At 37.7% G+C, this 25,893-nt stretch overlaps 1 protein-coding gene across 1 annotated transcript in view; it reads right to left on the bottom strand.

Annotated features, from left to right (window-relative positions):
- Positions 1 to 1,822: 1,822 nt before the first annotated feature.
- Positions 1,823 to 25,893, bottom strand: part of LOC111143366 (coiled-coil domain containing 18) — a 108,895-nt gene continuing 84,824 nt past the window's right edge. Inside the window, exons 27-28 of the mRNA XM_022497063.1 lie at positions 11,981 to 12,448; positions 1,823 to 2,081 (exon numbers count right to left, since the gene is read on the bottom strand). Of these exons, the coding sequence (XP_022352771.1) occupies positions 2,067 to 2,081; positions 11,981 to 12,448 (483 nt within the window). The 3' untranslated portion in view covers positions 1,823 to 2,066. The remainder of the gene's footprint in view (positions 2,082 to 11,980; positions 12,449 to 25,893) is intronic.

The raw sequence follows: 25,893 nt of genomic DNA, 5'->3' as shown, positions 1-25,893 counted from the left end.
TTAAAATTCCTAAGACAAGGGGCAGCTGGGTGGCTCAGTGGGTTAAGCCTCTGCCTTCAGTTCAGGTCATGATCTTGGAGTCCTGGGATCAAACCACCGCATCGGGCTCTCTGCTCAGCTCAGCAGGGAGCCTGCTTCCCCCTCTTTCTCTGACTGCCTCTCTACCTATTTGTGATCTCTGTCTGTCAAATAAATAAAATCTTTAAAAAAAAATTCCTAAGGCAAGACTCTGGCCCTTAACCTAAGTGTCTAACCCTGAATTAATCCAAGTAGCCAGGGATGATAGAGGTGAATGGACTGGAGTATAACATGGCTATTGCTATTGCAAATATGTATGAAATGCAATGGGATATGGGAAAGTTCAAACAAAATAAGTATGCCCTATAAGGATACAGAGTATTTTTTGAGAAGTAGGTATTATAAAGGTGGGGTTTTAGTTTTTGTTGTTTAGGCCAGGGAAGGGATTTGAACATATTTATAGGAATGGGAGAAACCAAAGGGATAGGATTAAAGATAAAGGACAAGGCATGGGTTATTTAAGAGAGTAAAATCTAAGAATCAAAGGGAAAGAATGGAATTTAGTGCACAAGTACAAGGACTGGCCTTTCAGAGAAATAGGCCTTTATGAGAGGGGAGGGAAGAAAATATGAATGCATGCTGGCATAGGCAGGTCTAGAAAGATGAAGGAAACTGGTGCAAATTGGACCTGAAGATCTCCCATGGAGTATGTGGTTAAATTACCTCTTGAAAGTATAGGAGATGCAGTAAAAGGGGTAGTTGAAAAGAATAACAAATATTAACATTCCTGTCAAGAGGAAGAGAACAGAAGCTAAAAGGAAGAGGTTAAGGTTTGTCAAAATTAAGAGTCCAGCTCAGACTGGAAACTAAATTAATGAAGGTGTCAGAAGTACAGTGTGACTAAGTAATGTTCACTAGTCCATGACAAGAGCTCATAAGGCACATGATAGAAGGTCAGGGGAAAGGGAAAAAGGGTGTTGGCCAAGAAGACTGTATCAGTAATTTAACTCTTATGGTCAAGTCACTAGTGAGTAGCAGTAAAGAGATAAACTTTATTCTACTCCTGACAAGTAATTACAAATTCTGAATTACTATTATTCAAATAGTACTGTCAACATTAATGTCTTTGCTGCTTACATATTAGAAAAATTCCTAAGGACACATTTATATATGCTTTAAATATATAGTCTAAAGCAAACAAATTTGAACCCTAGAGAGATTTTTAAATTTGAAGGTTTAACTATGTCATTTTAATTTTGCTGCAGTATTTTTATTCTACCATAAAGCTAGCCATGTATAAAATGTGCCCCTAACCCAAAGTCCATCTCCTGATACTAAGAACGAATCAGTTTCTTTGGAACACATACTTATGTCATTATGTAAATAATTCCACCTGTAAAACAGGAATAATAATAGTATATACCTCACAAAACAGATTATGTGAAGAGCACCTGCGTGGCTCCGTTGGTTAAGCATCTGCCTTTGGCTCAGGTCATGATCTCAGGGTCCTGGGATTAAGCCCTGCATGGGGCCGGGGGGAGGGGGGGTCCCTGCTCAGCAGGAAGCTTGCTTCTCCCTCTCCCTCTGCATGTCGCTTCCCCTGCTTGTGCTCCATTAAATTAACACAAAATAAGTTATGTTAATTTAATGAGTTACTATAAAGTGCTTAGAATAGTGATGGACACTCAACAAAAGCCAGACATTATTAGTATAATTATGAACCTGGGGCAGAATGACTTCTAAATTCTTACTTACTCATTCTAAAAGTAACATATTACTAGAACAATAATTGAAAATATAAATTAGTCCATGTACTTATTATGCATTTTAACAGTGATTTTTAGATAAAAAAGCAGCAAGTTAAACCAAAAATGAGTAATGAATTAACTTTCACAAACAGAATAAGGTTTAGAAGAACTTTCTTTAAATATACTGAAATAAAAATTTATTCAAAAGCAATAAAATAACAGCTTCTATGAAGTATGAGCTACATGTAATAAACACAGTACCAAAAATCTCATTTTCTCCACATCAACATCTTCATTTAATTATAAATTTTCTCCCTGGAATAAAAAAAAAAAGATTAGCTTTTGAAATATTAATTTAGCATTAATATCCACTATAATAATCAGGAGTGTAACTTGAAGCAAGAGTGGGAAGTATTTACTCAATTAAGAAATATGAATCAGAAAAAGCCAATAATGGACCACATGGAATATAAAAAGCAAGTAATTCTGGTTGGGGGGGCAATGGGAGGGAGTGCAAAGTCAAACTAAATTGATATAAATTTAAATTATAATTTAATTATATATACATATATATAATTAAATTATAATTATAAAACAGGAGACATAAATATTTAGACAGTGATGTCACACCATGGTTTGAGGGCACAGTAAGGAAGATAGATGAAGGGTCACCTGAAAATAGTGAAAAAGAAGAGAAGTAAGAGCAGGAAGGGAAATGACAAGGAAGAACCGTGTGCACAAAGAAACAGCACAACATAGACAAGTAGAGAAATATAGAAAAAAGGCCTGGGAGATTTTTCTTTTTTAAGAGGGAGAGAAAGAGAACAGGGGGAGGTGTAGAGGAAGAGAGAGTCGGGGAAAAAGAATCTCAAGCAGGCTCCACGCCCTGCACAGAGCCTGACGCAGGACCTGATTTCACAACCCTAAGATCACGACTGAGCTGAAATCAAGAGTTGGACGTTCAACTCATGGAGCCACCCAGGTGCCCCGGGTCCAGGAGATTCTAAAAATACAGGTCAAATACTTTTGTCAGTCTACGGCCATACCACCCTGAACGCGCCCGATCTCGTCAAATACTTTTGTCATACTTAAGTCAGGGATTTGAAAATGTTACCATGTCCTTAGGTATCACCTATAGTCTTTCTTTGCCTTGTTTCTTTCCAGCTCTGTTTTCAGTAGCTGACTTTCTCAGTTCTTATTTTTCATCTTATTGCATGGCATATGGACCACATTTGTTAAGTATTTCTCCTTTTTGGAAATAAGATGGATACAAATGATACTTCTTGTAACTTCCTAATAAACTGTGAATTAGCCAATCAATCAAATTCACAGCACAGTATTCCACCATTCAAATCTAAAACAGGAGTTTTTAACTTTATCTCTGAACTCCTTTGATAATGTGTTCAAAATTTTGTGCATGTGTAATTTTTTGTGACTTCTGAAGCTTTTGTCAGCGCCTTTATTGTTAATGGAACTGGCAACAGAGTTAACTGTTAGGAAAATCATTTGGGCTACAACACAAATAAAAGAGCTAACACTTATTAAGCACTTCTCACACAGTAATTTCTAGTTTTTTTCTGCTGTATCAGTGGACTTTAAAACTGCACACTTGGTGGGGGCACATGGGTGGCTCAGTGGCTTAAGTGTCTGCCTTCAGCTCAGGTCATGATCTCAGGGGCCTGGAATCGAGTCCCACATCGGGCTCTCTACTCAACAGGCAGTCTGCTTCTCCCTCTGCCCTTCCTTCCCACCCCCGTTCTCTCTCTCAGATAAATAAAATCTTTAAAAAATATATAAAACTGCACACTCTGGAGCAGGGCTGGATTAAGCCCAACTAATACCCTCAACACAGCCCAACAATGATGTCCCCTCACCTGACCATTGCTTAAAATAAGGAGCTTAAGGATTCTTAACACAGATCAGTGCATGACTTAAATGCCAGCTTGTTTTGCTCTCTAGAGAAGTGAAACACACACCATAAATCAGAAACCAATGTAGTATCTTGAGGACTCCTTCAAATCAAACTTAAACCTGAGTCACTCACTATACCGAAGAAAAAGATACATTAACAGTTCACATTAAATTGCAACAAGGCAAGGGCGCCTGGGTAGCTCAGTGGGTTAAGCTGCTGCCTTCGGCTCAGGTCATGATCTCAGGGTCCTGGGATTGAGCCCCGCATCAGGCTTTCTGCTCAGTGGGGAGCCTGCTTCCCTCTCTCTCTCTCTGATTGCCTCTCTGTCTACTTGTGATCTCTCTGTCAAATAAATAAATAAATAATCTTAAAAAAAAATTGCAACAAGGCAGATAAAGACAATTACAAAAAAATCTACTACACTTAAGTGTGGTGGTGAAAGGGTTAAGAGCATTATAGCTAGAGTAAAAACTGGTGCTCCCCTTCCCTTGGCGCCCTAAACTCAAGCTTATTTTCCTTAAAGGTTAATTCAGGGCTGTTCTGGAGTCTGCATAAGCAGACCTGTAAAGAGGTGAACAGGTTAAGTAACTGGATAAAGGTCAGATACAATCCACCTTTAATCAGATAAATTATCTTTGTACCTGATTGACATATTTGGGTGGTTTCTTCATGACATCTCATTTAGATAATACTTTCCTTGGCTTAAAAAAGTTTTAACATTTCTGCTTTTAAATCAGAGACCAATGTAATATCATACTTTCATGTGGGTGAAATGAGCTAAGGACCAGACATGGCCTATAGATCAAGGTTCTACAACCCAATTTTATATGTCATTTTTTTTTACATTTATTAATGCAATGTACATATAAATGACCATCAAGTTAGTTAGACAGTAAAATTATAGGAAGTCAAAGCTTCTTTCAATGGAGCAGTCTTGGGCACCTGGGTGGCTCAGTGGGTAAGCCTATGCCTTCGGCTCAGGTCATGATCCCAGAGTCCTGGGATCGAGCCCCAGAGCCCCATATCGGGCTCTCTGCTCCGCAGGGAGCCTGCTTCCCCCTCTCTCCCTGCCTCTCTGCCTACTTGTGATCTATCTGTGTCAAATAAAGTCTTAAAAAAAAAAAAATGGTAGCAGTCTTGCTCTGAATTTTCTCACCTTCCATTAAAGACAAAACACACCCCTAACCTATTAGGGCTAGTGGGGAAGGAGCCCCTACAGAGAAAGTATTAAGAAGATGTCTTCAGTCACCTTTCCCTTAAGATTAAGGTTTAATACACAAGTAATGACCATCCAAAAGTTGAATAAAACCCACAGATGAGCATTTGTCAAGCATCAGTCCCAGCATGGGTCCCAAAGGTGTAGTGAATGGAGTTCTGAGCAAACCAAAGAACCAGTCCCTTCTATCAAAGATGAAACTAAGCCAACACAGGTCATGCAGTTGAGAGTCATGAGCTATGAGGCCCAGGTGAGATTAATGTTGAGTAGCAATTGTGGTTTATACAATTAAAACTCAGAATATGACTAGCAATAAACAAAACTATATGTGAACAGAATTTAACTTTGGCTGGATTTTCTAAAAAAAACTGGAGATAACATTTTGCATATTTTAATATGGCTCTGGGCTTCCATTATAACAGAATAGGTAATAGTGCCCACTACAATAGAAGAACCATTTGGTAACTATTAAGGTAATAACAGTACCAATCAATAAAGATTAAATGAGTCAATTTATGTAAAGCATTTATTTATTTTTTAAAGATTTTATTCATTTATTTGAGAGAGAGAGAGAGAGAGAGAGAGAGCGCATACAAGTGGGGAGAGGGGCAGAGAGAGAGGGAGAAGCAGACCCCTTATTGAACGGGGAGTCCAGTGCAGGGCTGGATCCCAGGACTCTAAGATCAGGACCTCAGCCGAAGTCAGACACCCAACTAAGCCACCCAGGTGCCCCTATGAAAAGCATTTAAAATAGTGGCTGGTGAGTGCCTGGGTGGCTCGGTGGGTTAAAGCCTCTGCCTTCGGCTCAGGTCATGGTCCCGGGGTCCTGGGATTGAGCCCCGAATCGGCCTCTCTGCTCCACAGGGAGCCAGCCCCCCCCACCCCCGGCCTGCCTCTCTGCTTACTTGTGATCTCTGCCTGTGAGATAAATAAATAAAATCTTTTTAAAAATAAATAAAATATTGACTGGAAATAAAATCTTTAAAAATAAAATCTTTAAAATAGTGGCTGACATATAGTAAATATGATGTATTACCATGATTACAATATGTCACTGTACTAATCAAGTTTATCCTACATAAAATAAGTTCTATTTACCAGAAATAGACTTGCACATCTAGGACTCTAAGACCATTGGAATAGAGTAGAAGTTCTCAAAGCAGTACTCCCCTCCTGGGGAACATTCTGAAAATTTGGTGGTAGTTCTTTTTGGTTGTCACAACGCTGGGGAGAGCCTGTTGCTGGTATATAACTGAGGACAAAAGATGCCAGATGTATTTGCAGGGCCATTTCACCCAACAGAACTATCTGTCTGGCAATCCTACTAGACTTCCCTAGTCCTTTTATATATTCTCATTTTCCAAGATAATTATTACATACCTTTCCTGTTCTTAGTCCTCTAGAATCTTACCCTGTCACAGTTCCTAACGTTACTGAGAAAACCTTCACTAAGAAAATAAAGGCATTTGATAAAGAAATTGCTCCCTTCTCACCAAAGCTACTCCATGTGTTTCTGTACCCATATATTGCACTTTCTTTCCCACTACATTACATGAACTGTCTCTTCTTTTATCAAAGGCCAGTTCTAGTTCTCTGCTGTATTCTCTTAGCCTACCTTAAGAACTTTGTACCTCCTATTCTCTGTCTTGAATAATCAGTTTCCCTGTCTACCAGATCACTCTAACCAATCAAATGCTATTTATCTCTTATTCTAAAAAAACAAAACAAAACAAAACTCTCCCTTGACATTCCATCTCCCTCATTTCTTTACATCAAAAGAGTTGCCTGTTTTTGGTGTTTCCTTTTCTTCTCCTATTCTCTGCTGATCACACTCTAACCAGGCTGGCTTTATCCTGTTACTCTAAAGCCTTTCTCATAAATGTCACCAACAGCTTGCACAATGCTAAATATATCAATTATTAATCCTCACTTTATTTAGCATCATTTAATCTTTTCTGAAACATGTGCTATATTACATTTTCCTTATTTTTTCTATGTCTATGTTTAAATCTCAGCTTTATTGGATCCTCAAATTCTTGAGTGCTAAAAATAATTTAGCCTTACTAACTTAGGCTTAATTTGGGAGCTGCTTTTTCTACCTCCACTAATTCCCTGGACTTAATCCAGCATTATGGCTTTAACAACCATCTATATGCTGATACCTGAATTTATAACTTCAGCCTCATTAACCCAGTAATTTGTTTGTCATCTACAGTTGGACATCTAATAGAAATCTCAAATTTAATTTATCTAAAGTCAATCTTTTGAACTCTCCATGCATCCAAATCTGCTCATCTCCTAGTATCCCCAACTGAGTGAAAGCTCAGTTACTCTTGCCAAAATCTCTGGAGTCTTACTTAACTACTGTTTCACTCAAGACCTACATTAAATCCTGTTAGCTCTGTCTTCAAAATGTATCCAGAAATGGAACTATTCTCAACAATTCCACATCGGTCCTCCTGCCTACCCCAAATCATCTCCTGCGGGGATTATTACAAGTAACCTCCTGGATAGTCTCTGCTCTTGCTCCTTTATCATCCATTCTTCCTAAAAGAGCCAGAATGATTCTTTAAAAACATAAATCAGATAAATGTCACTCCCCTAAGCAGGACCTTCCAATGGCTTCCCATCACACTTCAAATAAAATCCAAAGTTCTCACAGGAGCGGTAACACTACTGGAGCACCCCCACACCCACCTTAAAACCCAACAACTAGCATCATCTCTTATCTCCTACTACTTTCCTTCTTGTTTATACCAAACCAGCAATACCTTCTAGCTGTTTTTTGCACCTATCAGGCAGGTCACCACCCCAGGACTTCAGTACCTATTGTTCCCTTTCCTCCAATGCTCTTCCTTCAGATATTGGGATAGCTTACTTCTGACTTCCTACAAGACTCTGATCAAATGTCACCTTCTTGAGACATCTTCCCTGACCACCCTGTCTAAAACAGTACCCCCATCACATTGCATGCTCTTACATATTTCCATCTAGCACTGGAGCATATGTCTATTTATTTGTTTACTGATGATCTCCCCACTAAAACATAAACTCTGTTTGGACAGGGTCTTTGTCATTTCTGTTTATTTCTATAATTCTAGTGCCTGGTGTATAGTAGATGCTCAATAAATAATGAAATGGCTGATTAAGTGATAAAAATAAATACAACCTTAGTTTTAAAGGCTATATGAAAACTAATTTTTAGGTATTATATATGATTTTATCAGGCATTATACACAGTTGCCTAGTTTACCACTTGAAATTTCATTTGAAAATTTTATTTAACAAGAATATTACTTAAATAGTGTTTTGCTTTTAAGTAGTAAATTAAGCTCTTTTCAATGTGGAAAAATAAAGGTCTTTGTCTTGGATCCCATCTAAAAATGCTTTAAAAACTTTTTAGGCCACCAGTGCTATTTTGATATGTTTGAAAATGAAAAAAATGAGCATTGGAAAAAGCTGGATTTCTCTGGAAGGGATTCTTTATTTCTGCATGCAAATTATAGATTAAATGCTTTTAAAAAAATATTGAGGGGCACCTGGGTAGCTCAGGTGGTTAAGTGTCTGCCTTTGGCTCAGGTTATGATCTTGGAGTTCTGGGATCAAGTGCTGCATCAGGCTCCTTACTCAGCCCGGAGTCTGCTTGTCCCTCTGCCTCTGCCCACCCCCCCCCCCCCCCCCTTCCCCACCCCCCTCCCCCCACCCCCCCCCCCCCCCCGCCCCCGCCAGCTCCTGAACGCAGGTTCTCTCTTTCTCTCTCTTCTCTCAAATAAATAAAATCTTAAATGTTGAGTGTAAGGTATGTGTAATAGGAACAGAATTGCCTATTTATGATATGCTCAAGGAATAACAGAAGTAGAAAAATCACGTAAATGAGATATTCTGCCGCTATGGAAGTCTATGAACAAAACAAAGGCCACCTTAATTTTTTACTAGAATGGTTTCCAGGAAGTCTAGAAACACAACAAGTTTTGGAACTCTAAAAACATTTTCCAGTACAGCTGACCCTTGAATAACATAGGTTGACCTTTGAATAACAGGTTTCAACTACACAGGTCCACTTATATACTAATTTTTTCAATAAGTTTTTTGGAGATTTGCAGGAATTTGTAAAAACAGAAGACCCTCACAGCCTAGGACTACTGAAGAATTAAGAAAAATGTATGTCATAAGTGCATAAAATATATACAAATTTATTATAAAAAGTTAAGATTTATCAAAATTTACACACACAGACTGTATATGGTGCCATCTGCTGTGGAAATGTAGACAAATGTAAAGATGCAGGATTAAATAACTGCATAAAAGTAAATGTAGTACTACTGTAATAATCTCGCAGCCACCACCTGCTGCTACCGTGGTAAGCTCAAATGCTGTATTGCTTAAAACACTGTGTGACATTAATCGCAGTTCTTCTCACCAGTAAAATTATGTATCACAATAAAAAAGTGACCTCTTGCAGTTCTCACATATTTTTTTGGTGTTTAGTGCAATACCATAAACTTCTGAAAAACATCAGGGGACCCATAGGAAGTGCTGCTGGTGATGTTGGAAGTGCTCCCAAGAAGCAGAGAAGAGTTGTGTCATTACAAGAAAAAACTGAATTGCTTGGTATGTACCATAGATTGAGGTATGCAGCTGTGGTTGCCCGCCATTTCGAGAAAAATGAATCCAGTGTAAAGACCATTGTAAAAAAGAGATAAAAAAAGGGAAATTTGTGAAGCCATCACTACAGATCGGCGGGCAGGTATGAAAACCTTGCACTTTTTTTTTTTTTAATTTTTTAATGATTTTATTTATTTATTTGAGAGAGAGAGAGAGAGAGAGAGCATGAGAGGAGAGAGAGAGATCAGCGGGAGAAGCAGACTCCCCGCCGAGCAGGGAGTCCAATGTGGGACTCGATCCCAGGACTCCAGGATCATGACCTGAGCCGAAGGCAGTTGCTTAACCAACTGAGCCACTCAGGTGCCCCAGAAAACCTTGCACTTTTTATCTTGTGTTGAAAATGCAACTTTTATGAGAGTAAAAGAATGCTGTAAGAAAGGCATATGCCTATAAGACTCTAATACAATTCAAGAAAAAGCAAAGTCATTGTACGATAACTTAGAGCAAACGAAAGGTGAAGGGTCTAAAGCTGGAGAATTTAATGCCAACAGAGAATGGTTTGATAATTTTAGAGATGGGTTTGGCCTAAAAAATATCAAGGTAGCCAAGCAGCAGCAGCAGACAGTTCTGGAACACCATTAGAAAATCACTGAGCAGGGGCGCCTGGGTGGCTCAGTGGGTTAAAGCCTCTGCCTTCGGCTCAGGTCATGATCCCAAGGTCCTGGGATCGAGCCCCACATCGGGCTCTCTGCTCAGCGGGGAACCCGCTTCCTCCTCTCTCTCTCTGCCTGCCTCGCTGCCTACCTGTGATCTCTATCTGTCAGATAAACAAATAAAATCTTTAAAAAAAAAAAAAAGAAAAAAAAGAAAATCACTGAGCAAATGGTGGAAGTTGGATTGGTATCGTATAAAAAGAAATGCAAAAGAAAAAAAAAAATCACACAGAAATAGTGATGTATTTCCATAAAGCTACACCAAATGTACCTGCCTCTCCTGTCTCCCCTTCCACTTCTTACCCCTTCTGCCTCTGCCACCCTTCAGACAACAAGATCAACTCCTCCTCTTTCTCAGCTTACTCAGTGAGAAGATGAAGACTTTTATGATAATCCACTTTAACAAATAATCATGCTGCATGGTTAATTACCTAACCTTTTGTATGGGTGTTTTCACGTGAAAACCTAGTAATGTATGACAAGAACTGTGAGACATTTCTGTGTCATCATCACCTAAGTACTGATTGTATAGAACATCAGGTACAAGATTTGTATGGAAGTGAACAGACTATCCTTACATAGATTAAAGGTGAGTAATAGGTAATATAAACTTCATAATGTTTTTTCTTACCATTTTATAACTTCACTTTCAAAGAATAACACCATACAGTGTGTCCTTCTCTCTATTAAATGAAGAAGGTGCACAACAGCCCATCATCACAAGTAAGTGATTTTTAAGAAAATATAACACTGTTTCCAGTGCTGTATTATAAATATGACTAGAATATTGTTTGCCATAAAAATTTTATTATTCATCCATTAGTGTATAGGCTAAGCTACCATAAAGCATTCATATTGCTACTGCTTCCTTTTCAATGCATGAATTATTATACCTATAAATAAATATGAATTTATTTTTTACATTACCTTTTCATTTTTGATATCTAGTGTTAGTTATGTATATAACATCTACAGTGTTTTGTATAAGACAGTATTGATATATGTACTGACAAAATGTAAAAAGATTTATAAACTTACAGTATCAACAATATCTGGTACTGTAAATGTACTTTCTCATATGATTTTCTTAACATTTTCTTTTATCTAGCCTCCTTTATTATAAGAATACAGTATATAATACATATACAAACCATGTGTTAAACTGACTGCTTAGCTTCCCAGTAAGGCTTCCAGTTAACAGGCTATTACTAGTTAAGTTTTGGGAAAAATCACTGTATGATGTGATTAACGTAACATAATAAAATAAATTAAAAAAAGTTATATACGGATTTTCAGCTGTACTGGGGTGGGAGAGGGAGGCAGGGGGGTCAGTGCTTCTAACCCCTGCATTATTCAAGGGTCAACTTTATTCTAGAGTTCAAAATACTTCCCTAAAAGGAGGCAGACTTAGTTCTTTAATCAAATATAGATTATATTTTGATTAAAACAGCCTATACATTTAATTAAGTTAATTTTCAAAGCTAAATTTTCTTTTTTTTTTTTTTGAAGATTTTATTTATTTATTTGACAGACGGAGATCACAAGTAGGCAGAGAGGCAGGCAGAGAGAGAGGGGGAAGCAGGCTCCCTGCTGAGCAGAGTCAAGGCTAAATTTTCAAACCTACTTACAATGGATTTTTTTGAACTTTCAATATTTGTATATCACTTAATAGCATGCTTCATTGAAATATATGGATTTTCCTACAAATAACAAAATGATATTCACTGGAGACAAATTATTATAACTTCGAGTGTATGACATTACATACCTGAGGTAAACCAGCACCTGTTTGCATAGAAGATTTTTTTAATAATCTCACTTCCTTGTTTATGTATCTTAGCATTCCACTGAGAGTACTGAAGTCATTACTCTCAGAACTATCATCTTCTGGGTCATACGTGAGAGGTTTAAATGAGTCTGACTGGGTATAAGTCAGATCCTTCTGGCTTTCTTCTAATGTTGCAGGCTGTTCGAACTGCATTTTTTTTAAGTCCTGTAGTAATTCTTCAGAAAGATCTTCATCACTACGTGTCTTGAAACTAAGGTCGCTGGCACTAATAGAGCGACGTAGCTTTCTATACTTGAAAAAAGCTGTGTGAGAATGTTTAGCAAGTTTTGGATCTTGAATGTCCGGCATAATTTCTGCTGCAGATGTAAGAAGGGCTGGTAGAAACTTGAGGTCTTCTGCCCTTTCACGTCCAGAAATTTTGGCTTGTAATCTGGTTAATTCTGATTCCTATAGAAAAATAGGCACATAGTAGGTGTGTAGACATTTTTGTTAAATGAACAAGTTACTTAGATGTCTTCTGGGAGTCCATGATTTTCTAAGTCAACCTTCTGCCCAGAACACATATTCCTTTTATAACAACCCATGAGACTTTTCCAAGCTCTGTTTAAACCCTTCATTTTGAGACAATTACATATGTTCACTTGAAATATGTTAAAACTATGCTAAGGAATTCCATGAAAACTCAATTTTCCTTATACCAATGTTTTTCGATTTTAAGTGCCAATGATAATAGTATCAATTTCTATTTAAGACAAATCTTACATCTAAAAATTTCTCTTCAAAAGTATAATGGTATACTATATTTTGCTAATCTAACGTATACACACACACACATACAAAAAACTACTCCCTTTAAAATCTCTAATAGGAAATAAATTTATGTTAACTATTATGCTTCACATGTCATTACAAGAAAGCTTCATTATACCAGAAATTTTTCAAAGAAAAACCTTTCAATTAGCAATAATCGTACCTCGGATAAATCTCATTGGCTACGATACTGCCACTGCGCAAAGCTCAAAGAAAAACCTTTCAAAAAGTGATTAAGGATTGATTTATGAAATATTAAACTTATCATTTCTTTTTTTTTTTTTTTTTAGATTTTATTTATTTGACAGATCACAAGAAGGCAGAGAGGCAGGCAGAAGGCTCTCTGCTAAGCAGAGAGCCTGACGCAGGGCTCGATTCCAGGACCCTGAGATCATGACTTGAGCCCAAGGCAGAGGCCCAGCCCACTGAGCCACCCAGGTGCCCCTAAACTTTTCATTTCTACTATTTTTTCCATGTCCTTCATTTGGATCCTCTGACCCAACTTTAGAATCCAAGAATGAGACTGCGTATACTGGAAAAACCATAAAGCCTAAAAAAATGAAGAGGAGACCTAAGTTAAATAATGTTTAGTAGTCTTCTGTTCAAATACATTTTCTGTTTCTTATAGGTATCCATTAAATATATATTTCTAAATTGGTCACTTTTAATCTGATAGTATATATTCTTTCTAAAAATATTCTGCTTACTAAAACTGTCATAACCACAGAATACATTACAAAATGAAAGTTTAACATGCTTATTTCAGGACTACTTTCTCTAGGTAAACATTATTTACAAGTGGCTAGAGTGCCAACTTTTGTAGTAAATCTTGTATTTACATTCTGATAATCACAATTAATAAAGTAGCTATAGAGGTAACACATACAGGGTTCTGTGCAGTTGAAATTTTTTAACTCTAGCCACAGAGTTATCTAGCCATAATTGAGAATTGTGCTATCTTAGCTAAATCGAGTCCATGTAACTTTCAGTTTAATACTTGGCTTTTATAATGAAATATAGTATAACTGAATACGTTAAACATAATTCAACTTATTAAGACTTGGAGAATTTCACTGTTGTGGTCACTATTATATAATAAAGTAATATCTTTAGGGCTCTCAGAAAATGGTCTAAGCTTTGCCCTTACTCTGGTTAACCTCAAATGATAGGGTATTTGTGAGGGTATTACAGGAAGTGAGCTGGAAAGATCGGTTGTCTCAAACACTGTTCTTTCTTCTCCCTCACTTCTGTTTCTGTTCTCTGTCATTTACTGCTGCTGTCAATGGAATTGTTGTCCATTATTTATAGCTACTTCTAATTTTTATAGTTATGCCAGCTTCTGCTCTTGTTAGCTTTTTTTTTCTTCTATCCTCCTTAACTATTCTTTGGTTCAGACTTTAGAGCCAGTTAATATTGACTTTGAGAATTACTGTCAAAAACTTCTGAATAATTAAGTGCAATCCAATTCTATTTATCTCAGTAGTAGTAATTAACAAGTGAGCAGAGATAACTATAACAAAGGATATACAATGCAGAATCTTTAAATTTTGAGTCAATTTTTTATAGTGAAGTTACATAATTTTATATAATTGTTATAAATCTCCAGAACACTAGGTATATTCATGTCTCTAAAAAACCACAGAGTGTTCAATCTAAACATAATTTTAGATTATGTCTAGGGGCGCCTGGCTGGCTCAGTGGAGCACGTGATTATTGATCTCAGGGTTGTGAGTTCGAGCCCCATGTTGGTTGGAGAGATTACTTAAAAATAAAATCTTAAAAAAAGGATTATGTATATTCAGCTTTCCTTAGTACTGTGAATAACAAGTATGTTACAAAAGGAATTTGAGTGCTCAGCTTAGTAACTAGAAATATTTCTAAAATATTATTTGAATTTTTTTGCTTTTTAATAACTTCCGTTTTGTAATAAAATTATTTATTGCTTCAGAGCTGTTAGTGAACTTTTTTTGGTAAGGTCTTAGCTAGCAATGTAAATCTCATACTTAGTGGCAGTTTTGAACTAATATTAAAACTTTTTATCTCTATGCAGCAATAGTGATATTAATTCCAAATTCTACACTAAACTGCCTTAATAGGGCTGACTCAGCAGCAATGAACTATTTGGAAAATAGTGTAAATTTTTTTTAATATAAAGGAATTTTGTTAAATGAAAAATGCTCCTACTTGTAGGTACATCAAGGGTGGAACTTTCTAACGTAAACATAATTAAGTCTGTATCTGAATAAGTTCTAGTCCAAGATGATGACATAAGTGATTCCTCCCAAGACACACTGAATCTACACCTAGTCATGGAGCAATTCCCTCTCAAAGAAGCCAGCTGAGCAACAGCCACACACTGGGTTAATGAGAAAATACCTACAAAAGGGCCATTCTGTGGATGAAACACTTCACTCCCAGCTTCTCCCTGAGGAGTGAAGGGTATGGACCCCACCTCTAACACCCCAACTTTTAAAACTACCACTTCAGGGATGTGTGCTAAAACACCTAGCTCTAAAAATCTATTCATGAGACCTACAAGACTAGAGCAAATAGAAAAACAGTTCTTAATGGGCTCACAACAATGTGGTATGGCTATCTACCAGGCAGGGGTCAGCACAGAAGAACCTGGCAAAAATAGTCCACCTCTTCGTCTTTCCCTGAAAGAGTCTTATTTATGTACTTTAAAAGCTTCTGCCCAAGGGTCAGTTTTCTAATTTAGCACATGTCTAGGAGATTATGATCCTCCAGAGCACCAGATACCTCCTCCACCTTTTTCCCTAGAGTCTGCTTCAAATTTCCAGTATATATAAAAAAAAAAAAATTCCAGTATCTTCTTGAAAGGAGCTTGTACTCATCTAGCACTCAAGCTTTTGAAGCTGTTGCCCAAGGGACTGGCCTCTGGACTACATGACTCTGTAGCCAACAGGGTTTACATTCATATGTCCAGCAGGACTGTGGCAAACAAAGCAGTTCTTAGTAGGCAGAGGAGCATACCCTCATGCCTACAAACGTAAGCCCAGCACTGAGGGAACAAATAATAAAGCCCGTCTCTCAGTTTCTCCCTGTAAGGATCCCAACTACACCCTTTCCTGGCTGTTACCCAAGGGACTAGACTTTAGACAGTCTGCACCTAGGTGCTGACTGAGATCATCATCCTCTTTGGAATACTGACAAATCGTGGCACACCCTCAACTACCGGGATCCACCTAGAACAAAGAAGGCTGAACAATCACAAAGGTTTGAAAAACAATAAGGAATTCAGAACTGGATGATAAATAAGGCATATCTCCTACACAATACCACTCTGTCAAGACTGGGAAAGGTGGCTGAAACCAACACAGAATTGAGAAAAATGAAGAAACAGGGGAATATATTCCATGCAAAAAAATAAGCCGAAATTCTAAAAAACAGACCTTAATGAGACAGTAACAGGTGATTTACCTCATAAAGAATTCAAAATAACATCATAAAGATGTTTACCAAGTCAGGAGAACAATGCATGAACAAAGTAAGAATTTCAACTGAGACAGAAAATATAAGAAGGTACCAAAAATCAGAGCATAAGAAGTCACAGAGTGAAAATACAGTAATTGAACTGGAGAATTCAACAAAGAGGTTCAACAACAGACTAGATCCAAGAGAAGAAAGGATCAGAGGACCCAAAGGGTAGTGGAATTCGATTAGAGGAGCAGAAAGAAAAAAAATTTAAAAGGGTGAAACCAGCTTAAGGGACTAATGGGACACCATCAAGAGGACCAACATACACATTATAGGGGTCCCAGAAGGAGAAGAGAGAAAGGAGCACAAAGTTTATTTAAAGTAATAATGGCCCAAAGCTTTTTTAACTTGAGAAAAGAAACAGACATCCAGATCCAGGAAGCCTAGTGAATTCCAGATATGATGAATCCAGAGATCTAAACTGAAACACTTTATAATTGTCAAAAACCAAAGACAGAGAGTCTTAAAAGCAGCAAGAGAAAAACTACTTATGTATAAGGAAACCCTTATGAGAAAATCAACAGAAAATTTGTAGGCAAGAAGAGAATGGCATGACATATTAAAAATACTGAATGGAAAAAAAAAAAAAGCCTGCCAACCAAGAATACACTTTCTGGCAAAGTTGTCCTTCAGAATTAAAGGATAAAGGGTTTTCCAGACAAGGAAAAGCTGAAGGAATTCATCTCCACTAGACTGGCCTTACACTAAATTTTAAAAGGAATTCTTTAAGCTGATTTTTAAAAATGCTAAATAGTAACAGGAAAACATATGAAAGTTTCAAGCTTATTGGTAAAGGTAAACATATAGTTAAATTCAGAACACTCTAATGTTCCAATTATGGTGGGTAAATTACTAAAACTCTAATACAAAGTGTTAAAAGACATGGGGGAAGTTCCCAGGAAGATGAAGGAGGAGGATTCTAAGCTCACTTCATCCTATGGATACAACTAGATAACACACACATCATTGTAACTATTCCAGAAAATGACCTGAAGACTAGCAGAACAGGCTCTCCACTGCTAAGTGTAGAGAAGAGGCCCCATAGAAGAGGGTAGGAAAGAGAGAGATGCAGTTGGGAGCCACAGTGACTAGCGGGATTGTCTGCAGGAGTGAAGGACACTGTGGGCATGGAGAAGGGAGAAGAGCACACTCCATGCCAGAACTCTAGGCTTGGGGACCTGCAATGGGAAGATAAATCCCTTTAACATTTGGCTTTGAAAACCCGAGGGACCCAACTCCATGAGTTCTTACAATCAGTGGGGCTTACCACCTGAAACTTTAAATATCAGCAGGCTGGGGTCTGGGAGGGCTGGAAGGGTAGAGTCCCCATGCTGAAAGAAACAAATAGTGCCATGGAGGTATAGCATAGAAGCAGCAGTTTAAAAAACTGCCTGGGGTAAAAAGGAAGCGGGGCGGGGGGGGGGGGGGGGGGTGTTGTGTGTGTGTGTGTGTGTGTGTGTGTGTGTGTGTTTGAGGGACAGGGATCTTTGGGAGATTTCTCCAACATAAGAGCTCCACATTTCCCTCCCCTGCCTCCCAGCCTAGAAAAACAGACACCTGTAGGAACCAGTGCAGCACAAACACTCTCCACCTAGCTTGCTAACAGTGTGTCCTGGCCCTGTGTCCACCTGCAGACTTGCCCTATCCAACCTAGCCTGGGCAAGAGTATTCAAAAGTGGCTCCAAGTCCCTTCCCAAAGCAGACTAGCAAACACCTTGCTAACACCATGTACCCCACTGCTGTGTTCTCCTGCAGACCTGCCCTTGACAGGAGTCCATCCAAAGTGGTAGAGCAAGTTAGCAGTGCAAAAGCAGCCCTGACAAGGGTCAACACCACTCCAAAGGGACTCCTTGACCAGGAAGAAAGGAAGATAACCACACACACCAGTACAACTGTGGCCCCATCAGTGGGGTGGAGGCAGACATCTGGTCTGACTGCAGGCCTCGCCCACTAACAAAAGCTTCTCAGGGGAACAACACAGAAAACACCCTGCAGATCTGGCAAATGCCTGGTCTGACTCAACTCAAGCCCAAGGCAGCCCCAGACTGGCTGACTACCAAAACAGGGACCAAATCCTGCCCACAACAGGCAAAGAAAGCCATTGGAGACTACTGGACTGAAGGCAAATCCAGCTTAGCCACAATAGTAGGGCACATATGACACACTTAAGAGACACCCCTGAAGCACGAGGTTCTGGTGAACAGGGGATATTGCAGTGCAGGGCACTACAGAACATCATCTTCATTAGGCTGTGACTTTCAAGATCAAAAGACATAGCTGACTTTCCTAACATAGAAATAGATACAGAAAGACAAACTGAGGTGGTGGAGGAATTTATCTCAAATGAAAGAACAGGACAAAATCACAGCAAGAAAGCTTAAGGAAATAGAGATAATATGCCTGATGGAGAATTTAAAGTAATAGTCATACATAAAGATACTTACTGGGGGACGCCTGGGTGGCTCCGTTGACCTTCGGCTTGGGTCATGATCCCAGGGTCCTGGGATCAAGTCTCACATCAGGCTCTTTGCTCAGCAGGGAGCCTGCTTCTCCCTCTGCCTCCCCCCACCCACAAATAAATAAAATCTTAAAAATAAACAACATACTCACTAGACTTAGGAGTGGAGGACCTCACATTGACACCCTCAATAGAGACAGAATACATTAAAAAGAACCAGTCAGAGATGAAGAACTGAATAACTGAAATTAAAAATATATTAAAGGGAATAAATAGTAGACCAAAGGAAACAGAACAGATCAAGGACCTGTAGGACAAAGTAATGGAAAACAAGCTTAACAGGGAGAGAAAAAAGAACAATAAAAAACCATTGATTAAGGAAACTCTACAACACCATCAAGGGTAGTAACAGTCACATTATAGGGATCCCAGGAAGAGAGAAGAGGGGGCAGAAAATTTATTTAAAGTAGTAACGGTGGGCACCCGGGTGGCTCAGTGGGTCAAACCACTGCCTTCAGCTCAGGTCATGATCTCAGGGTCCTGGGATCGAGTCCCACATCAGGCTCTCTGTTCAGCAGGAAGCCTGCTTCCCTCTCTCTCTCTCTCACTCTGCCTGCCTCTCTGCCTACTTGTGATCTCTCTCTGTCAATAAATAAATAAAACATTTTTTAAAAAAATTTTAAAAAATAAAGAAGTAATGGCTTAAAACTTCCTAAATCTGGGGAGGGAAACAGATACCTAGATCCAGGAGGCACACAGACCCCCCCCCCCACCAAGATCAACCCCCATTGGTCCAAACCAAGACAATAGTAATTAAAATGGCAAAAAGTAGTGCTAAAGAGAGAATTTTAAAAAGCAGCAAAAGAAAATAGGTACATACAAGGGACCCTATAAGGCTATTAGCTGATTTTTCAGCAGAAACTTTGCAGGGCAGAAGATAATAGCATGATATATTCAAACTACTAAAAGAAAAAAACATACAATCAAGAAAAAGAAAATTTTCATTTTATCTTTTTCAAATTCAATTAGCCAACGTATAGTACCTCATTAGTTTTTGATAAAGTGTTCGATGATTCATTAGTTGGGTTTTAACACCCTATGCTCATCACATCATGTGCCCTCCTTAATGCCCATCATCCAGTTACCCCATTCCCCCATCCATCTCCCTATCTGTAACCCTCGTTTGCATCCTGAAGTCAAGAGTCTCATGGTTTGTCTCCCTCTCTGATTTCTTCCCATTCAGTAATAGAAAATTTGAACATGCTAATTACCAACAATCAAATTTATTCAGTAATCAAATAACTCCCAAGAAGCAAAAGTTCAGGACCAGATTGGTGAATTCTACCAAACATTTAAAAAAGAGTTATTAATACCTATTCTTCTCAAACTATTCCAAGAGATACGAGAGGAAGGAGAACTTCCAAACTCTATGAGTCCAGCATTACCTTGATACCAAAATCAAAGACACTATAAAAAAAAGAACTACAGGCCAGTATCACTGATGAACACAGATGCACTCCTGTGTGGAATTTAAGAAACAGTGCAGATAATTATAGAGGAAGGGAGGGAAAACTGAATAGGAAGTCATCAGAGAGGGAGAAAATCCATGAGAGGCTCTTAACTATAAGAAACAAACCGAGGGTTGCTGGAGGGGAGGTGGACGGGGGTTGGGGTAATTGATGGGCATTAAGGAGGGCATGTGATGTGATAAGCACTGTGTGTTAAATGCAACTGATGAATTACTGAACTCTACGTATGAAACTAATGATGTACTATATGTTGGCTAATTGAATTTAAATTTTAAAAATTCTCAATAAAATATTAGTAAATTGAATCTAACAATACATTAAAAAAATCATTCACCACAATCAAGTGGGATTCATTCTGGAGATGCAAATGTGGTTTGCTATTCATAAATCAGTCAATGTGATACATCACATCAACACTAGAAAGGATAAGAACCATATGATCATTTCATTAGACACAGAAAAAGCATTTGACAAAGTACAACATCCATTCATGATAGAAACTCTCAACAAACTTTTAGAGGGAACATACCTCAACATAATAAAGGCCATATGTCAAAAACCTATAGCTAACACCATACTCAATGGGGAAAAACTCAGAGCTTTTCCCCTAAGACCAGGAATAAGACAAGAATGTCCACTCTCACTACTTTTATTCAACACAGTATTAGAAGTCCTAGCCACAGTAATCAGACAAGGAATAAAATGCATCCAAATTAAGAATAATCACTATTTGTAGATGACACGATACTATACATAGAACTCTAAAGACTTCACCAAAAAACTACTAGAATTGATAAATGAATTCAATAAGGTTGCACAATACAAAAATCAATATTCAGAAATACATTGCATTTCCATATACTACTAATGAAGTAGCAGAAAGAGAAATTAAGAAGAAGAAATTAACAGTGCCATTTACAATTGTACCAAAAGTAATAAAATACCTAGGAATAAACTTAACCAAGGAGGTAAAAGACCTATACTCTGAAAACTATAAACACTGATGAAAAAAATTGAAAATTACACAAAGAAATGGAAAGATATTCCATGCTCATGAATTGGAAGAACAAATATTGTAAAAATATCCACACTACCCAAAGCCATCTACAGATTTTATGCAATCCCTGTCAAAATACCAACAGCATTTTTCACTGAACTATAACAAATAATCCTAAAATTTGTATGGAACCATGAAAGACCCTGAATAGCCAAAGAAATCTTTAAAAAGAAGAACAAAACTGGAGGTATCATAATCCTAGATTTCAAGATGTCCTACAAAGCCATAGTAATCAAGAGTATGGTACTGGCACAAAAACAGACCCATAGATCCAGAGAACAGAACAGAGAGCCCAGAAATATACCCACAATTATATGATCAATTAATCTTTGACAAAGGAGGAAAGAATATGCAATGGGAAAAAGACCATCTCTTCAATAAATGTTGTTGGGAAAATTGGATAGCTGCATGCAAAAAAATGAATTTGGGCCACTTTTTACACCATACACAAATATAAACTTAAAATGGATTAAAGACCTAAATATGAGACCTGAAACCATAAAAACCCTAGAGCAGAGCACAGGCAGTAATTTCTCTGACATCAGTTGTAGCAACATTTTTCTAAAATATCCCTTCTAAGGTAAGGGAAACAAAAGAAAAAAACTATTGGGGCTTCATCAAAATAAAAAGCTTCTGCATGGGTGCATGGGTGGCTCAGTCAGTTAAGTATCTACCTTCAGTTCAGGTCATGATCCCAGGGGGGTCCTGGGATGGAGCCCCATGTCCCTCCTGAGAGGGAGCCTGCTTCTCCCTCTCTCTCTTCCCTTCCCCCTGACTCGAGCTTGGTCTCTCTTTCAATCTGTCTCTCTCTCAAGTAAATAAAATCTTAAAAAACAAGCAAACAAACAAACAAAAAAACTTCTGCATGGCAAAGTAAACAATCAACAAAACTAATGGAATGGGAGAAGATAATTATAAATGACATATCTGACAAAGGGTTAGTATCCAAAATATATAAAGAACTTATACAACTCAACTTCAAAAAACCAAATAATCCAATTTAAAAATGGGAGGAAGACATGAACAGACATTTCTCCAAGTACGACATATAGATGGCCAATAGACAAAATGAAAGATGCTCAATATAAGTAATCCTTAGGGAAATGCAAATCAAAACCACAATGAGATCATTATCACACTTGTGTAAATGGCTAAAAATCAACAACTCAAGAAACACAAAGTGTTGGCAAAGATGTAAAGAAAAAGGAACCCTCTTGCATTGTTGGTAGGAATGAAAACTGGTGCAGCCACTGTGGAAACCAGTATGGAGGTTCCTCAAAAAACTAAAAATAGGGCGCCTGGGTAGCACAGTTGGTTAAGCAAGTGCCTTTGGCTTGGGTCATGATCCTGGAGTTCAGGAATCGAGTCCCACATCAGGCTCCCTGCTCAGCAGGGAGTCTGTTTGTCCCTCTGACCACTCCCCTCTCATGCATTCTCTCTCTCTCAAATAAATAAATTAAAAAAAAAAACAACTAAAAATAGAGTTACTATATGACCCATAAACTGCACTAGTGGACATTTACCCCCAAAATATAAAAACACTAATTAAAAGGGATACATGCACCCCTATGTTTATTGCAGCATTATTTACAAGAGCCAAGATATGGAAGCAGCCTGTGTCCACTGAAAGATGACTGAATAAAGAAGATATGGCATATACATACAATGGAATATTATTCACCCATTAAAAGTGAAATCTTACCATTTGCAATGACATAGATGGAGCTAGAGAGTATAATGCTAAGTGAATTAAGTCAGACAAAGACAAATACCCTATATGATTTCACTCATATGTGGAACTTAAGAAACATATTAAACAAGCAAAGGAAAAAAAAAAGAGATAGATAAACCAACAAACAGACCCTGAACTACAGAGAACAAACTGATGGTTACCAGATGGGAGGTGGGTGGGAGGATGGGGAAAATAGGTGATGGGGATTAAGGAGACCACTTGTCATAATGAGCACGGGGTGATGTACAGAAGTGCCTAATCACTATGTCGTACATGGAAAACTAGCAAAACACTGTATGTTAACTATAATGGAATTTATTTTTTATTTTTTTTTTAAAGATTTTATTTATTTATTTGACAGATAGAGATCACAAGTAGGCAGAGAGGCAGGCAGAGAGAGAGGAGGAGGCAGGTTCCCTGCTGAGCAGAGAGCCCGATGCGGGGCTCGATCCCAGGACACTGGGACCATGACCTGAGCCGAAGGCAGAGGCTTTAACCCACTGAGCCACCCAGGTGCCCCTATATTGGAATTTAAAATAAAATAACATTTAAATAATATATATAGATAAAAAAATATATCCCATATAAATGGAAATCAAATGAATACTGGTATAGCTATACCTACATCAGAAAAAACAATCTTTAAGCCAAAACTCTAAGACAAAGAATGTCATTATATAATGACAAAGGGATCAAACTAATAATAAGAGTACATTATATAAATATTTATGAGCCAAAAAACATATATAAATATATATAAATATATAAAGCAAACATTAACAGACATGAGGGAAGAAAAAGACAGAAATATAATAATGGTAGGGGACTTAAATACCCCATTTTCATCAATGGGTAGATCAAGGCAGAAAAATCAATAAGGAAAAATTGGACTTGAACCACACATCAGATCAAATGCACTTAACAGACATTTGCATAACATTCCATACAGCATAAGGCCTGTATACATTCTTCTCAAATATACAAGGAACATTCTCCAAGGTAAACCATGTGTTAGGCCACAGAACAAGTCTTAATAAATTTTAGAAGACTGAAATATTAATATATTCCAACCACAATGGTATAAAACCAAAAATAAATTATAAGAAAACTGACAGTTCACAATTATGTGGGCATTAAAAAATACGCTACAGAACAGCCAATAGGCTAAAGAAATTTAAAAAAATTATCTCAAGGCAAATGAGAATGGAAATACAAAATACCAAAAATTATGAGATATAGCAAAAACATTTTTAAGAGGGAAGTTCATAGTGATAACACCTACATTAGAAAACAAGAAAGATTGCAAATAACCTAACTTCACACTTTAAGGAACTAGAAAAAGAACAAACTAAATCCAAAGTTAGGAGAAGGGGAAATAACAAAGATAAGAGCAGAAATAGAGAATAAAAAGACAACTTTCAAAAGGTCAGTGAAACTGAGCAGAGGGCTTTTTTTTTTTAATTAACATATAATGTATTATTTGTTTCAGGGGTACAGGTCTGTGAATCATCAGTCTTACACAATTCACAGTGCTCACCATAGCACATATCCTCCCCAATGTCCATCACCCAGCCACCCCATCCCTCCTACTCCCTTCCACTCCAGAAACCCTCAGTATGTTTCCTGAGACCAAGAGTCTCTTAAGGTTTATTTCCCACTCTGGTTTCGTCTTGTTTCATTTTCTCCTCCCTTCCCCTATGATCTTGTGTCTTATTTCTCAAATTCCTCAAATCAGTGAGATCATATGATAATTGTCCTTCTCTGATTGACTTACTTTGCTTAACCTAGTATTCTCTAGTTCCATCCAAGTTCCAAATTGCCAGATTTCAGGGTTTTTTGATGGCTGCATAATATTCTTTTTTAAAAAAAAAAGATTTTATTTACTTATTTGACAGAGAGAAAAAGATCACAGGTAGGCAGAGAAGCAGGCAGAGAGAGAGAGGGGGAAGCAGGCTCCCTGCTGAGCAGAGAGCCTGATGTGGGGCTCGATCCCAGGACCCTGGGATCATGACCTGAGCTGAAGGCAGAGGCTTAACTCACTGAGCCACCCAGGTGGCTGCATAATATTGTTTTAAAAAGATAAAATAAAGGGGCACCTGGGTGGCAAAGCAATTCACAGATTCAGTTCAATCCCCATCCAAATTCCAGTGGCATTTTTCAAAGAAACAGAACAATCCTAAAATCTGTATGGAACCAGAAAAGACCTAAATATCTAAAGTAATCTTAAGAAAAAAGAAGAAAGCTGGAGGCATCACACTTCTTCATTTCAATCCATATTACAAAGCTATAGTAATAAAAAAGTATGGTAATGGTATTTAAATGGATACATGATCAATGGAACAAAACAGAGAGTGCAGGAATAAGCCCATGCATATACAGCAAATTAACTTATGACAAAGGAGCCAAGAATACACAATGAGAAAAGTATAGTTTCTCTACAAGTTGTGCTGGGAAAACTGCACAGTCAGATGCAAAAAGAAAAAACTGCATCACCATCTTACACCATACACAAAAATCAACTCCAAATGGATGAAACACTTAAAAGAAACCATAAATTTCCTAGGAGAAAAAGTATGGGTTAAGCTACTTGATATCAAGTTTGGCAATAATTTTTTGGATCTGACACAAAAACAAGGGCAATGAAAGCAGATATAAACAAATGGGACTATATTCAACTAAAAAGCTCTGCAACGTAGTGTAAACTATCAAAATGAAAAGACAACCTACATAAAGGGAGAAAATATCTGCAAATCATCTATCTGATAAAGGGTGAATATCTGAAATATATTAAGAATTCATACAACTCAA

The sequence above is a fragment of the Enhydra lutris genome, unplaced genomic scaffold, assembly GCF_002288905.1.
Source record: "Enhydra lutris kenyoni isolate GAN:26980312 unplaced genomic scaffold, ASM228890v2 scaffoldscaffold9, whole genome shotgun sequence".
Taxonomy (NCBI): domain Eukaryota; kingdom Metazoa; phylum Chordata; class Mammalia; order Carnivora; family Mustelidae; genus Enhydra; species Enhydra lutris.
The sequence above is the reverse complement of the archived record's forward strand: the minus strand, read 5'-3'. Positions and strand labels throughout refer to the sequence as shown.